Genomic DNA, 17,713 nt, shown 5'->3' with positions numbered 1-17,713 from the left:
GTGGAAAGGCACTATTGTCAAATAGGTGTATGCAGTCATGTATGAAGTCAGGAAAACGTTATGAAGTTTTGCACAGAAGCAGCAAACACCCCACTGTTTTTATCAATAGGTAAAGCTACTACTGGGTCTAAAAATGCTCCTCAGAATACTCTGTATTTCATTGCAGAAACAGCAAGATGTATTTATTAGCATGCAAGCCTTTGCAACAGTCAATCATGCTTGTGTAAGAGCAGATAAAAAAGCCACCATTACAGTTAGTTATTAGTATAGCAACATAAAAAATATTAGGCATAAGATTTACCAGTGCAGATGAGATCACTACTTTAAATAGTCTATCTTCCTGCCTCCAGCAGTGACCAGCACTTCATTTCCAAAGCAGTATCTTTGCTAAGGTGAAGTTAAGGTTACAAGCATACAGTATCTTCAGTATCTTTTTTGGTTTTTACTATTGTATTCTTAACAGTATTAGAAAGCAAATAACTCCAAATTATAAGCAACACTTTCTCAGCATGCTGAAATCTGCACCATAATTGTGATTATTCCAATTGAACTCTAACAATAACTCCTCAAATTTCTCGATTTAGACTTTACAGCTTGCTTATATTTCATTTTGGCTCAAGGAAACTAGTTAAGTGCAAGAAGCTGATGAAGATGCTGTAATTGCTGACACTTAACACTATGATCACTGTACCAGTCATCTCGTTTATCAGTTCAGCCAAGGTTGTACATAGAATTCAAACTTCTAACCCAATATATTGTTGAAATGTGGCCTGATGAAAGGTCCATTTATTGCAATTCACTCTCAATTGGCAGGTATTTGGATAAAGCATTTAACTGTAAGACTACTGTGCCTTACACGGTGCACCACAGATCCTGACTGTACTCCAGTTTTAGTAAGCATCAGCCAGTATTACACATCTCTTGCTGGATCAAATGTGAAAGGCTGGAAGCTGTTCTCCATTACAGTGCCTGTCTCTAGTTATTCCCCTCTTTGCAGCTGGAAGCACAAAAGACATCCTGCAAGAGCAGCTGGGTTTTACATCTGTTTTCAGATAGGTTTCTCTCTGGTATAAAAGGCAACACTTCTGCCATCAGTATCTCTTTTCCTATGAAATACTCTAATCCTGTAACAGGGAAAAGCAACATAAATACAGGCAAAAAATGTTCATAGGATCATAGACTGGTTTGGGTTGGAAGGGACCTTAAAGCTCACCCAGTCCCAACCCCATGCAATGGGCAGGGACACCTTCCACTAGAGCAGGTTGCTCCAAGCCCCTGTGTCCAACCTGGCCTTGAACACTGCCAGGGACGGGGCAGCCACAGCTTCTCTGGGCAAAATCACATGTTAACTCACATTTGTAAATACTATATTGGTTGTGTTTGCCAGTGTCACACAGCACGTCACAGCAGAGCACAGCCGCCTGCTTGTGCTACCTGCTAACAGCAAACCTGGCTAAGTGGAGGGAGGGCTCTGCTTTGGTGTGGAAGATCCTACACACAGCTCCTAATGACCCATTACATCAGCTCTTCCGCATTAAAATGACAGGGCTAGCAGTTGCTGTCAGCTTTAGAAAAGATATAAAACAACCTACGTGTGCTTTATCTAGGCATGGGGGGAAAGAAAAGGCAAAAGACAGAATTTTGTATATGCTAGAGCAGGGAATCTGAACATGCTCATGGTTCCATGGTCATTCACTTCAGCTTCTGAAAACCATTGTGCGGTAAGGACAGAGCTGCCATCTACATGATGTTTTTCCTGTTTGTGAGTAGGAGTCTTGCCCCTTCATCTTGATTTAAACGAAACAAAACTCTTTCACCTCCTGAAAACACTTCTTACATGTATGCTTTTCTTCCGGTTGGGAATATTAATTTATTTCCATGTAACTTCCAGATAACATCATACTCCTACGGAGTACAAACAGTAGATGCAATACTTGGGTGGAAAGGAGCACCAGCCTGAAGTCTTAAAACTTATCTTGAATTGTGACTTTCTCCCTAAAACGTTTCCAGCCAGAGGGACAACCAACACACGGACAACTTAACCTCAGCAGCGAGATGCTGGGTGTTCATTAACTGAAATCTTACATTTTATATTCACTGTAAGGCCATTTCTCAAATTTCAGCAGATCCAGCAAGCTACTTACTCTACTCAACAGCAGGAAACCAGACCTCAGCAATGAGGTGTGCCTTTACCTTACCATAACCACATTAGCTTCCACCGAATGTTGTCAGCTTTTGTCTCCACCACTCTTCTTACAGAGATTTCCAAGTGACACCATCCCTCTACAGTCCCACAAGAAAGGCACATATGAGAAAGTCCGTATTTCCTTCCCAACTTGGGCACTCCACAGGCAGAACTCCCTGACCTGACGTGAAATCCCATGTCATCTACTCAAACTAGGAGTTCTGCATCCAAAGCCACCTGCACATATCCGATGGGAATAAATCTACTATTTTCTTCAAAAACTTTTCCCTTTCTCCGAGCCAGCCTGTTTCCCTGCTATCCTACAGCATATCCTGGCACTTAGGAGAAGGTACCAAATGCAATACTCCATTTCTATCTTTGCAGAGAGGGTACAGAAGGGACAATACCTGTGAGCAGATTTAAGGGCATCAGAATGGACAAGACGGCAGATTTCCAGTCCCAGAAAGTAACACTGCCAAAATTCGCTTCCTGGAGCCTGCCAACAAGCAACAGCACTTCTGATCCCTGCAGAAACCACCTTCCTTTGCTCCATGTTGCTCCTCTGCAACTTGTAAAGTACCATGAACTCCTCCCAACAGGTCTCAAAGCTTTACCATGAAGGGCAGCAGCTCAGTATCTCCCTGCCATGCCTACATGAGTATGAAGCATGGCATTTAAGAAAAAGAACCCAAAGTATGTTCTCTTGTTGCAGCACATTGTTTTCAAGTCAACTATGAGACTCCGAGGACGGGGGGGAGAGTGATGGCTGAAGTAGACTGCTGTTTCCCAAAAGCTGTGGCTCACAGCCAAAGTCAGGCAAGCATGGAGCAGATGGAGTCCTGGCAAGGCCTCTACTGTCCCTGCATTAGCAGCATCTGCTCATTACCCAGAACCCTCGCCTGCTTTATCTAATGCTCCAGGAAAAGCATTTTGATTTGATTCATTTCAGTTCAGTAACGTGCAACACAATTAGTGGTAAAATCAAACTGGAGCACTGCCAGTGCTGACAATAGGAAACAAGGCAGAAGAAATATGAGGCCAGTGGGTTGGAATTCAAAAATCACAACTGTGGATCAAGTTGCCAAGTCCCGTTGCCCCAGGTGTACATACAGTGCCCCCACTGAGCACTGGCATAGGTGGAGGGAACTTCATTTCCCCCCCATACATTTCTCTCTCATTTACCTCTCCTTGCAGCTTGTTTCTCAGAGGCTGACACCATTGGGAACATTCACCAGAAGTCACAATTCAATTTTGCTTTAGTACCATCATGGAGTTACAATTCACTTTGGATGCAGGCATCCCAGGAAGACAAATCTTTCTCCTTGCTATATTTCATCTGCCTTGGGAAGCGTTTGCTACTATGGAACCAGCAGAAGAGTGCTGTAAGGCAGGCACGGCGCAAGCAGAATCTGCCTGTTAGCTCTTCCCTGTGATCGGATGCCAAGGACATCGCTGCGTGAGCTCTGTTGAACTGGGAGAAACTGATGTTATCTGAGCGAGTCTGCGAGCCAGGGATTCGACAGAGAAGTCTAGACTCTTTGCCTGACAGCACCACCTCCAACACTAGCAGATGGTTTCTCTGTGTTAGTCAAGCTTACAAACAAAGAGAAAAGGGAGCTGGAAAAGTACAACAAAGAACAATCAAACACATTATCTTCAAAGTCATCCTCTCCCTCCCCAAGTTGAAAATCATTCTCTCCACCAAAGTGTAAATACACACTTTTAGATTCCAGTTAGTCAACGTTTCTAAAACCAGCCTTTATAATTCCCTATTCACATAGAAACTAATCTATTCTGACCAGGCTTCTCAAGTCAGGGTAACTGCCATATCACAGAGCCCATTAAAATTTCTACCCAAAAGAATAAAAAGGCACCGAGCTTTATGCAAACTAGTTTAGTCACAGCACACCCAGCACTGACAACAAGGAACATGACAGATAAAAAACCCAGACAAATTATTAGATTAGTCAGTGGGAGACTAGAAAACAAACAAAAGAATCTCATTGTTTGGCACATTGGACAAAAAGCCAACACTTAAAACTATCACTGTTATAATTTCCTATGACTCAAGTAAATAATATTAATAAGTATTCTGTAATACCAGACTTGCTGTTGGCAGAAAATGCTGCCTATCAACAATTTTTAGCCACAGAAAACCATTACAGCATGAGCCACGCTAGAAAAACAGCCAAGGATGTTGATCATCTCAAAACGGTTGTTTTCACATATAAAGCATTAACTTTACTTCTAAAACAAACCACAGAGATTAGAGGTTTAATTGGGATTACCCATCTTTGGTTTTGTTTTCGCATGCAGACACGCCAGGATCAAAGATAAAAGGTGTACAAAGCACCCTGACTTTCCAAATACTCTTTATTCATACCCGAGGAGAGGTTTTCAAGTGTCAAGCCATACATTTTAAAGACAGATGATAAGAGTTGAGTTCTGTGAGCAAGTCAGCCTAGGATCCCAACTGGCCAGCACTGTCCAAACCTGAATTTTATAATTGCTGTTCCCACGTCCAGTTGGTCTCTTGTTGCCCATTATATAAACACATTTAAGTATATTTAAAACAAGGATTTTATTAGGGTTTCATTAAATATTAGGTCAAAGTATGTAATAACCCACCACTGCAAACCAATACTTCAGTGAAGAAAATGTGCATCCATACGCTACGCCAAGAGAGGATGCAGATTAATCACATGCAAGTTTACCAGTATTCCCATCACAAAGCTCCACAGCATCCCAAGGGAGTTTTGGACAGAGGAAAAAACTGGTGGAAGAAAATTTAATATTTTTATAGCAAAACAAGTTATTTGCTTAATATAGTTTGGCTGGACTACAGCCTGGCACTCCAGCTTTGTGTAGCAGTTCCAGTAGGAATTAAACATCAGTTTTAATGGGTGCTATGTTCCAATGCCTCCTAATGCATTTAGGGTTATTGGCCAACTTTCTCACATAAAAGCAAGTGTGTGCGTGTGTGTGTGGATACAGGATTACAGACACACAAAAAGCTGAGCACAGCTGCTTCATTTTTGTAAAGCCCTTTTTTTTTCCAACAGGGAGGAGAGTTGTGGTTACTTACCATCCTCGTAAGCTGCTACAGCCAGGGAGCTGTTTATCCTCACAAAGGAGACATGTGGCCGAGGTCCAGCATCACCAGGACCATGCATTGCTTCCAGGATGGGGGCTGTGTAGTCCCAGGTGCGAGTGTCCCACAACCTCACTTCTCCTGATGTGTATCTGGAAAAGAAGGCTATTGTTCATCCCCAAACATCTGAAAAGGGGTAAGTGAAGGAGAAGGGAGGAAGAAACAAAAAGCGTCTTAAAACCCAACACCATTCATGGCTCCTAGAGTGATTCTCCTCCTGTTTACACACACACTCTGTGTACAAGCCCATCAACTTTGCTCATTTTATTCCCATTTACTGAACGTAACATCAAGTCTACTTAGACAGTAAATTGGAGCTACAAGAACGACACGACTGAGCTACCACAGGTTACCAACCATCAATATTAGCTTTACAACCAGAATGCAAGTAGAGCTGTGCTCAAGGGGGAAAAGGCAATCAAGTAACGAGTCTAAATTACATCATGGCAAAACTTCAAACTGCTTCTTTTTGGTCTTTAAAAATCTGTGATTGTGATTGTGCCAAGAAAAGGCTGTTTAATCAGAGCATTTATGTACATACACACAAGCACTCACACACATACACCCATCCAACCCACTGCTCTTCACAGAAATTTCTTAATGTCTCATTAACAGATCAGATTTGCCTACATTTGCCTTTGAAGACTAATTAATTTATTAATACTATTAAGTGTTGTCTTCAGAATTAACACTTATTAAAGTGCTGCCTTCTTTGCAGAAGGCTCTCTGACTGAAACATCAGAAAAACTGTAGTTTAGCATCAGTTTGCCAATGAGAACATGAAAAAACAGAACTACACTTCTCAGATACTACTGAATATATCTAAATGAATGAAGGTTTTACACAGCAAGCAACACAGAAATGGTTCTGTGTCATCTTTGCTGTGGCACACAACATCCTATTAAAGAAAACCCACCAAAACCACTGTCCTCTATGTAATAGAGGACCTAGGAGGAGAGGGAGGAGAAGCTCTCTCTAAGACTGCTCAAAGAACACAGTTCAATAGCTGTTTGGAACAGTTCAATAATTCAGTTAAGACAGAACTGTGACAATTAACACTGTCAAACAGTCTCAGATGTTTTTCTCTGCCATAGCTGAGACTTGGATTCTGTAGAAAAAAGCAGGGTGCTTCCTGCCCCATCAGCTTTGTGTTTGTTCCCATCTTTTGGGGGTAAAGTATTTCAAAAGAATGATTCGCATGAGCCTTAAAGGTCTATCTGCCTGTCCTGTAAGGGGAAAAAGAAAACAGTTATTTACAAGGGAGGTGAAGTGCTTAATAAAGATTTGGAAGATGTGCGACTTCGACTCAGCTTACCCAGTTCTCTGGGGAGTACCATGCAACGGGTTACAGGTACTCTGAGCAGATCACTCCCAACATCTCTGGGTGAAAATGCTCCACTTTATACAACTAATTAAAGTGCCTGAGGGGGCGGTGAAATCTGTCAAGCAGAAAGAGATGCACATTAATTCTCTGCACTGAATCGGGAAGAGAGAACTGTGTCCTTTTCACCTGCCTTCCTCATCAGTGTTTTACACAGTAAGAGAAAATGAGAGAACAGGGTGGGAAAGCACTTCTCCCTTTTCCTCCTTCTGCAAATGAGGCCCAAATCCCCCTTCAAACCCTGCTTTCATCTCCAATTTACAGCAGCACTAATTCAAGGGAAGAGATGAAGAAAGAATCTTCCTTCTCCAAAGCAAAATATTCCATGTTGGACTGAACGAGCAGTCCAGATCAGTCCACGACATCAGTTTACACCACCAAAAAGTGCTTACTTCAGATACATTTTAAAACTTAGAGATAAAACACAGTAGGACAGATAATTGCACAGATCTGTTGCTGGCCACTTCAACAAGGCACACACGTAACATTTGGAAGCATTTTAATTTTGAGCTGCTTTTTGTTTCTCTTGATGTTTGAGTTGGTTGGGGTCACGTTTTCAAGCTTCTCTTAACTGCAAAGAGTAGCAGATTATTCCCAAGGGGGAAGCCAAAATTCTCCTGTCAGTAAGTGACCCTGAAAAGTAAGTCCCAAGGGAGACATAAAATACTGGTAGAGTTGACAGAATATTCATTTTCATCCCCAAATAAGCAAGGAAGAACAGCATCTCCTCCTAGTGCATACACATACTCAATCGCACATAGTCCAGTGTAGGAATGTAAAAAGAGAGAACTAACAGATGGAGAAACAGAATGACAGGAATAGAGAAGAGACACAGGGCTGGCTAATTTTCTAAGTGCACTGCTTATGGTTTTAGTATCCAGCATCACAAGTGATTCAGGACTCAAGACACGCCACGATCCATAAAAAATAACACGGACTGCAAGCCTGGAATGAAAGATCCAACATCACAGCACCACAGTAAGTGCTTAAATTAATTTTAGCTCTGAATTCAACCAAGTCAAAATTTAGTTTGAACCATTCTTTGTTCTTGAAGAACGTGAACTACCCCTGCAGCTAAGCTCAGACTGGAACGAAACACCAGATGTTTCTATCAGTTTGAAATAAACTTGACTCAAATCGATGTGTTTGTGCTGGGACCTGTTCAATGCAAGAACTGTCTCTGCTTACCAAGAGACTGTGTATCACACTTCCCTGTAGCGTCCTCATCCTCTCTCTTTGTCTCCCGTGATGGACAGAATCATATAATCACAGACTGGTTTGGGATGGAAAGGACCTTAAGATCATCCAGTTCTAACACCCTGCCACGGGCAGGGACACCTTCCACTAGACCAGGTTGCTCCAAGCCCCATCCAACCTGGCTTGGAACACTTCCAGAGATGGAGCATTCACAACTTCCTTGGACAGCCTGTTCCAGTGCTCACCACCCTCACAGTAAAAAATTTCTTCCTTGTATCTAACCTAAATCTCCTTTGTTTAAGTTTGAACCTAAAGATAGGTACATGCTGAAGAGCTTTCACCAGGGCACTGCAAGACAGGACAAGGGCTTTCTGCCCATCACGAAGAAGTGGGAGGATGGCAGCGAGGCATCTTTGCCCCCATCCTTCCTGTATCCCTACCCCTATTTCTCACACAACACATTATCCTTCCAGTGCAGCATGACAGCAAATCAGTCCCACGCAGCAAACCTAAAGGATCTGGAGAGGTGCTACAAGACCATGATGGAAACATAAGTGGAGGTCTAAGTTTGGGCAGAGAACCAGCATGGGAAAATGGGAGACATAAACCATCTCCTCAGCTGACAATACACTCTGTTGGCCATCACCACCACATGCCCACTTCCAGCACACACTGGGCCTGTACCAGAACTGAACTGGAAGCATTTCAAACACAGATGAATCCAATTCAGAACTAAAAAATTTAAAAGGTTCAACTCCCTGCTTTCAATGCTGTTGTAAAGAGCAGCACACTTTCAATTTGTAACCACAACAAAAGGCTTTTAAACTACTAAAGCATTGCCTTGCTGTAAAAAAATAAATAGGCCACTTTACTGCAGATACTTGGCAAATCTGCCATAGTGATATAGATGGCTGAAGAGAACAACATGCACATGCTGCACTCTGCAGAACCTATTTCTAGGTAATTTTTAGGTATTTTTATTCATTTCCTACCACAACTTCTATGCTTCGCCATGAATATTTAGTTTGGGTTACCAGCTATTGAATGAAAGAATGAAAGAACCTTAGATGCAACGTCTTCTGCCCCAGAACAGGCAGAGTCCTCCAAACTCATCCACTTACTGATTTTTCTACCAAGATGGCTATGAAAGACCTACACAGCTTTCTGCTGGTGTTTCTGTAACGAGATTATTGCAGGTAAATATACCGACATCTAATATAAGCCACTTGTGCAAAAGAACCCACCCAAATAACCCGAAAACCTACAAATTCTGAGTTCTCAAGTTCTAAGGATAAAACCCCAAACCACGTTAAAGACCATACGTGATTTACTCCCTTTAGAAAGGCTGTTCAAAGTCTTGCTTTCCCAAGCATAACAGGGAGTAAGAAGTAAAATCTGTTGCTTACAACCCCAGGTTTTCCTCCTCTCCTTGCCCTGATGCCTTCCAAGGTGTCTCATCCACCTGGTGCCTGGCTTTCAGGGGTCTGTGTGACACAGTCATCCCCCTCTTAGCATTCAACAGACACTCTGCACCCAAGTAACTCAGCTTCTCCAACAGACTTACATTTCACCTCTTGTTCTTTTGAACATTTCAGTGTATACATGTGAGAAGTAGCAGCAGGAGAAAGACAAGAGCTATAATTTTCTAACTATACTCCTTGACAAGCCAGTTCTGCAATTCTGGACAGATATGTATACATCTATAAAAATGAGTCTGCAAATTCAGCTTAAGCTTTACAGATATGCATAAAAACCTTGCTGAAATGGAGCAACAATAGCTGGAATGCATATGGTATAGAGAAACTGCACAAAAAATAGATTAAACTCACATGGTATCTACAAATGTAGCATAATAAAAATACCTACTCACTAATCAAAAGCATTTCAACTACTTTTTATTGGCAGTAATGTCATAATGAGATGAACAATTTCCTCGTACCCTCTCACATGAGTGAAAGCAGGAGACTGAAGGAGAAAAGAGCTGGGGGTTAAAAGCTGCTGATGTCCCACGATGGCTGGGAAGCAGGTGGTGAAGTGCAGAGCACATGTGGGAGGAAGCCGAGATGGAGCCTGGGCACCACTCTAATGAAGTGGTGCTGAAGAGGCAGACGATTTCATAAGGAGAAAAACATCAGGAAACTGGTCAAAACACAGAGTCTCATCTGAAAAAAACTCAACTGTGTTGGATAGCCATAGCCAGAACAAATTTGGGGAAGAGGAGGAGGAGGGGGAGGCTGATCTCTCTCCAGAGCCCCAGATGTCTTTATCGTTGCCTAATGACAATTATACTCAACCAATTAAGACCCTGCTATCACAGTTGCATTGTTAGTAAGCCTTTGGCCCTGAGTGCTGATGGCTGTCTAATTAGTGTTTGTGCAAAGTACAACTGCAACTAATACATAAACTGACAAATACACAAAAGAAAAACTGTTAACAGGAACATTTTCAAAACAGTCGAGGCTCTCCTCATTCAGTCCATGGCACAGCAAAGACAAACTGCTTTCCTTCATGGCTTGCTTACTGCTGGCACTGCAGAATTTCACTTCCAACAAGCAGGTCAACTAGGCTGTCACTGGGTTTCTGGTGAAACAGGATGCTGGTGACAGTCCATTTTGTTGGCTGTCTCAAATACACGAGGCCAGGGCAAGTCTTACTACACTAAGTTGGTGTGAACACAAAAGACACTTCAGAAATCAGTTGACATTTTCCATATTTTCTCTAAAGAATTTGTAGCAAGAAAATAAAAAGGAAAGAGAAAGAAACCCCCTTTGTTTCACAGTCAGGTTTGATTTCCAGAAGGCAAAGTCTGTTCAGTTTCCAGATACCTGCGGTGATCAACAAAACACAAGAAAAAACCCAACAACTTTGTTTCAGGCAGTCAGTGACCATCTGTTAATACTCAACAGATCTTATTATGAAGTCCTTACAATGTCAATGCATTTTATTGAAGTCAGTAGGAATTTTGCTCAAGTATCAGTCACCAGCTATAGTTCTGTTTAAACGGATGCCTGTTGATAAGCGAGTAAAATAATGAGTATTTTGCATGGTCTTGCTGCAACAAGCATCTCAGACCTTTCATCCCTCTTCCACCAAAAGCAAGTAACCAGTCCTTCATGTGGTTAATTAAGGTATCTAGTCAGAGACCCCCTCAGGAGGCTTAAGAATAAGGTCCAAATAAACACACAAACCCAAGTCCAAACGCCTTTGGAAGTTGGTTTAAACTGCTCCTAAGCTTTATCTTCTCTATAAGGCTCAAGTAAGACAGTGGTAATTCATAATGCTCTATTTCAAACAAATGCTCTTCATCACAACCACTGCAAGTTGGAAAATACCTCAATAGAACACATAATCCTGAAATTAAATGGATTCTATTACCTTCTTTCTATTCAACATTAAGACCCACAAGTCTTCTCCGAAATGAGGCATAATGATGCTTAGATACACTTACCACAGTGTTACATACCTCACAGAGCAGTTATTTCAAGACACTGATTTTGCCACCATGTCTATAACCAACAGGTAGCTTGACTAAGGGATTCCTTAAGGGAAAGATTCAGGAAAAGCAGGCTACTAGCAAGGAGTAAAGAACTATTTTATATGGCAGAAAGGAATATACATAGAACACAATAACCAATAAAAATGAAAGAAGAAAGAGAAATTTTTCTGCCATTATATAGCATGGCAGAAAGCTATGCCACAAAATACAAGAAAAACCAGATGGGGTTAAACCAAACCCAGCATCTGGAACAATCCTAATACTGGTAAAAGAACGTGAAGCAGACAAGTAATGTCTCTGATTTCATCCCAACACTATTTTGGGTTGCTTGAGATATGAGTGCAGCTATGAAAGAAGTGACTAACTTGTACCAAAACAGATCTGGAAACACTGAGATTGAACATGTAGGAAGCACATTCCAAGCATCCCTATGATCAGATCCCAAACTCTTCTGCTGGGAACTTGACTTCCCAATTCATCAACCCACGTCCATCTGTGGACCACTCACAGAAAATGAGCTGCAGAGAGCTTATACCTTCCTTCTTATGGCCTTATTTAGGAAACCACAGCTCTGGAAAGTGGGTTAAGCTGCAGGAGATAACGCGCAGTTCTTCTGCAGCTTATTGTTGCTATCTGCAATAAAATTAACATTTTGCCATCCTAAGTGTGCCTCGCTTCCTTATTAATCTGAAGTGGATGCAAATGTCATACCAAGGGAGCAGAAACAAGCCAAAGGGTTATATGGTAGGCAAAACATTTTAATGAACACTCACAAAAGCAGAAGTTAGAGAAAGACAAACTGTCTCTAGTAATTTCTCTAAGGCTAAGAATCTCCCATCATTTAGATCAAGGTTCCAGTGGCTTGTATCAGCCCAGGCCCATTGATTCAAGACCAAGGAAACATATTACTACGGGTACTGTCACGGCAGGAGGAAAAAAAATAAATCACCTATTTCAAAAGAATTCAAGAGGAATTAGGATGCAATTTGGGGAGGATCTGCTCCATCAGCCCTATTATTTCATAAAGGACAAACATAATGCAACAAATAAAACAATGGCTCCAGTTTCAGATACAGGGAAGTAAACACCATTTGAAGATGATGTAACTTGTAATGTTTACATGTTGGAAGGGACACAAACTGCAATACACTGCAAACAGCAGAGAGGAAAAGTATCACCTGAACTCTTAGGCACTGCCCAGGGGATGGTAGGTTGTGAAACCAGTAAAAATTCAATGTTCAAGAAGTTTTCTAGAAAGAAGGATGGGTTTGTCTGTCCTCAGTAGAAAACCAGGCTTTACAAGCTAAAAAATAACCACTGTGACTTCAGAACACTGGGCATCACTAAGCACACAGCCCATCTCACTGGGCTCTCACTGCATCCAGCCTAACCTAGAGGTAAACCAATAGCTCCATGGTCAGGCAGGCTGGCAAAGCATCTTCCACAAAGAGTCAGTATCAAGCTTCTGCTGTTGGTTTCACCTGAAAGGCCCTTTTCCATGACAGAGAAGCCAACATGTTTGTCACTGAACACAACCTTACCTAACTCCTGTAGTTTGTCATCTGACCCCTCTGAAATGATGTCATCCTGTTTTCAACCCTCCTAAAGGTAACTCACTTGAAAAAAAAGAAGGTCTGACACTTACTGCTTCTTAACAATGATGAGAATGAGTGAAAACGACACAAAGGGTTTAGGGAAGGTTGAAGGAAAAAGGCAAATATTTTACCTTCTGCCTTACTGCTGCTTTGTTTTACATCCAGGTTCTCAGTCACTGGGAGGGGAGGGAGAAACCTATCAAAGTTGTGCCATTATACAAGGCAAATTTAAGCAATTAAGCAAGGCAGGGGTTTATTCAGGCTGTTCAAGTCTTCAGTTTGTTAACTTTTATTCATTTTCATTACTAATTAATATTTTGGTTTCCTCAGGTCTGCACACTGAATTAAGATGCAAGAGCTAATAACAAATACCTTGAGAATAACCCACAAGCCCTATAGCAAAAACCAAAGAAATCCAAACCAAATTAGATGAGAGTTGACGTGAAGTTTTGAAAGTGCAGGAAAGTGTTTTCAAGCCTTTCGGGCTAGTTTCACACATCATTATGAAGCTAAAAAGAACAGCAAGTCATTTGCAGGTCACCTTTGAACATAAGGAAAGCAGAGTGGGAGGTGATCATAGAGAACAAAGACACCCACCATATAGTAGTAGCTACTTACATTATGCTGCTCATAATCACTTAAACTGTTAAGGTCCAAACTGTTTGGCAGCGATGCAGTGTTTAAACTGTAACCCCCATAAGACTCTTCAGAACAAAGGCAACTGTATGAAAATCATTTGAGTGCCTTCCTCAGTATGAGAGAATCAAAACGTATCACTACCTCTAAATCAGATGATTCCCCTAACCACACAGAGAGTTTAGAAAGTTCTTTTGCTTCTCATTGCCTTTATCAAGCATCACTTGGAGAAATACCATGTGTGCCAGGTCTGCTCCACCCTGAAAGGGAGGAAGTGTTCATCGACTGATTTATCGAGGCATTCCAGAGCAGATGAATCTCACTAGATGTAACTCAAGAAAATGAAATCTCTAGGAAAGATGACAGTACTTATGGGGGAAGGAGGAAAACGTGAAGAGAAGAATAAGAGGCTGATTCCCGGCGTAGTCTGTAAGAGGGGCAGGGACTCCACACAGCATCTGCTGGATGGGTCTCTAACAGAGGTGGCACAGCAGAAGCATATCCTTACACTTCCATTTATGCAAGCTCTTCACTAACAGTCTACCACTCTTTCTTCAGTCAATGAAAACTGAAGAAAGAAAAAGCAGATACCTTTATATTTCTAGGTCTTTGGAAGGGTGAACTGACTCTGGATCTCTTCTGTTTATTTTCGTTTGGGAAGCTTTCAGAGCTACAAACAGCAGCAGTAAAGCCACAGCGCCCTTTCTGTGAGCATAAAGTTAACATCATGCACAATAAAACATTACCCTGCCTCACATCAGACATGGTGGGCTTTTATGGCGAGAGTTGTGAGGTGAGGTGATTGCCTCATGATGCCTTGATGAAGCAAGTTTGCCACACAATTCAAGGACAGCCACGCGTGAGTATAACACAGACAGCAAAACAGTCTCACAACACACTACAACATGTTACACCCCAGGATCCACTGTGTAATGACAACACAGTTCAAACAAGGACCAGATGCGTGGTCTGAGGTCGGTGTCTCCAGGAGGACCTAACCCCTGCCTGCAGATGTCCATCAGTGTGGATGTCAATACTGCCCAGAAAAAAAAGCAGCAGTTTTACTGTCTGAACATATGCTTGCTTAAAAGACATAAATAAGATTTTATTAAAACACAATGAAGCAATCCAGGCATTCTGTACTGACACCAAGCATACAACAGCATTAGGTACAGTGAACCTAATCACCAGTAGTAATTTATAGAAGCCAAGCGAGCAGATATATAATTGCTTTGAGTAAACTCTGACTTACAGACAAAACTACATTTGAATTGAACATGGAGGGGACAGGGAGGACAGCATTCTTTTAAAGAAGATCCTTTGAGACATGTAACTGTAGAAAGGCTGGCGAATACAACATTGATTGGGAGTGAGGTAACCACAAACACCACTGTCTCAAATGAAAAGGGATTCAAGGTCTGACCCAGAAAACAAGCATCGTAACCGCTGGGATGAAATTTTAACGATAAACACAAGATGCTCTGCGTGCAGGCCAGATTGAATTACCTGATGTCAGCCAGTAAATGCAAGGCGCTCTGAGAAAGAGGAGCTGCTAGCAGCCACCTTCCACTCGCAGCTCAGGTTGCACTTAATCAATCCTTGATATTCTGCCATCTTCTGGTTTGAGATTTGGCAGCAGCGTGGAGAAAAGAGGAGAGTCTATGAAATAGGTACATTTCTCTAAGGGAGAGCTAACCCTGTACAGTTTATCTCTGCTTCCTTACACAATGGTAACAAAAGAGATCTGCTCCCAAACCACTTCAGGCAAACTATGCCTCTAATACCACACTTGTAGCTGCTGTTTTAGGTCACTCTGCTCAGAACCTGCACAAACTCCTTTTCAGAAAGAATAGAATAAAAAACCTCTAAATAAAAATTATCCCACTTTACTGCAGGATAGTGAAGAACACAAGATCAGGTCTACCACAGCAGAGGTTCAAATCAAGGAAGGTTGTTCCCAGGCTTGCTGAAGACTCCAAATACACAACAGCCCCAGCATTTCTGTGGAGATCCTTGCTCTCCACCCCTTTTTTGATTTTTATAACCATTTTCTGGTCTCCCAAGATCCCGAGTTGAGCATCCTGCAACCTGGGAGCAGCTGTTATACACTGCCACAGTTTCCAGCTATAAAGACAGAGTGTAATGCCTGGCTGGTCTGACCGAGCTGAGCCAGAGTGCTGCAGCTGCTCCCCAAAGTCAGGCAGCAAAAATCCTCCTAAAAACTGAGCAGCCCTATTTTGTTCCAGTGCAGCAACCTGCCCATAGAAGAAAGACAGGTAAATGATGCCACAAGCCACTGCTGAGAAAACGCCAGGAAATGCCACACACAAAACCAGCCTTAAGATCATCACTGACTTCTGAAGTCTTGCAAAGTCACATGAGTTTGTCTTTATGCACACAGCAAGTCTCGCTGTAATCTAGGATTATTCACATATATAAGCACATGAGTGTTTGTGAAACTGGAGATATAATCCTTAAATGTAATAGATAATTGATATTTCTACTGAGAAGAAAATTGACTTCTGTTAACCTCAGCTATTAAATTACTTCTTTGGTACTGAACGAACGCAACAGCTACTATTGATCACCGGATTCATTACACTTTTATAACAAATTTGAAAGCACAATGCCATTATGTACAATACTATAAACTGGGAGAGAAAGGGGAGGGTTATGTTTGGATTTAAAGAAAACAAACAACAAAACCCCAACAATTCCTCAATCTACCCATCCTCAATACTTACACATGCACATAACGAATTTCCCTGTGCCATTTCCTAATGTCCTTGGAAGTTTTAGTTATAACTTGAAGTCTGTCTTGTTTGATATTCACCATGAGACATTATTGGCAGGTGTGCCAGTGTGCTACTGTCTTGGAGACTTCGCTCATCACTGGCACACCAACAAATCCATCTTCTTTGGGGCAAGATTCACAGGATAGTTTTCTACTTGCAGCAACTTAAGAGATGCTGTCAGAGATCTCGAGCTACCAAAGCAGAGCGAAAGGCAAGTAGTAAACAGCAAAGGAAGGAATAACTTTTTGTTCTAATACTCTAAACATTTTATTTACTAACCAGGTCAAGTCAAACAGCTGAATTCTGATTTTCCTGTGTTGTTGTACCAAATATATGCTCATAACTTCATAAAAAGATACTTGATTACTAAAATTCATTATCTCGGAGAAGGGAAATGACTGAAAAGTAATGTGAGTGAAACCTGTAACATTGCTTTTCCTAATGGATACACATGTGCAGCTTTTCCCTCAGTGGTCTCTTACCCACTCACCTATTTCCACAAACCTTTCAGGGACCAAAATTATTCAAGAGTACCACCTCCCTTCACCATGCCACTGCTGCAAACTCACCAAGAGAATCAAGAGACACTGGAGGAACTGAGGAACCAATATGAAAACACCGTGTGAAACTGCATAAACCCAACTTCCACAATACACCACGCTGAAATACAGACTGAGTTGAATATGCAGGATTGTTATCCTTTGGTTGTTAATTCTTTAGCTATTTAATTTATTCTGCTTATTTTCTACATATTCTATATAAAATTCTGTATTATATATTCTGTAAAATTCTATATATTGCATGTTTGGATATAAACACAATGGAGAAAATGAAGAAAAAGAAGAGATGGAGGTTTTGGCAGCAGCATGGAGACAACTGGGGTTTCTGGCTCCCAAAAAAATACAGGAGGTTTCATTAGAGACAGTGGAACAGATACAGTAGTGCAGATCCCTAGCCAAGGCCAGGAAACACAGTGCCCAAGCTGAAGGGCACAGAAGAAGGCAGGTTGCTATGGGCTGAGCTGGAGCCCAGCCGCAGACCACAGCAGGCCAGGACCTGCGGTGTCTGAGCAGTGGCTCAAGGGTCTCACATCAGGCACAAGCCAACCTAAGACCTGTGGTGCTCCAGCCACACAACTTCTTCCAGCCTCTTCCATGGCCACTGTTCATGTTAACCACTGTGTGGCACTGCCCCTCCGGAGGTCAGAGACTGCTCAGCTCTTCAGCAGAACCATTTCCATTGCTCTAACACAACCAACGACAGCAGCGAAAACACTG

The 17,713-nt window shown here is 41.9% G+C and overlaps 1 protein-coding gene across 1 annotated transcript in view; it reads right to left on the bottom strand.

Annotated features, from left to right (window-relative positions):
* FBXW8 (F-box and WD repeat domain containing 8) overlaps positions 1–17,713 on the bottom strand; it is a 54,538-nt gene that overhangs the window by 22,067 nt on the left and 14,758 nt on the right. The window contains exon 5 of the mRNA XM_030500372.1: positions 5,271–5,428. Within this exon, the coding sequence (XP_030356232.1) occupies positions 5,271–5,428 (158 nt within the window). The remainder of the gene's footprint in view (positions 1–5,270; positions 5,429–17,713) is intronic.

This window comes from Strigops habroptila, chromosome 11 (genome assembly GCF_004027225.2).
Source record: "Strigops habroptila isolate Jane chromosome 11, bStrHab1.2.pri, whole genome shotgun sequence".
In the NCBI taxonomy this organism is placed as follows: domain Eukaryota; kingdom Metazoa; phylum Chordata; class Aves; order Psittaciformes; family Psittacidae; genus Strigops; species Strigops habroptila.
This window is presented reverse-complemented; position numbering and strand designations above follow the sequence as displayed.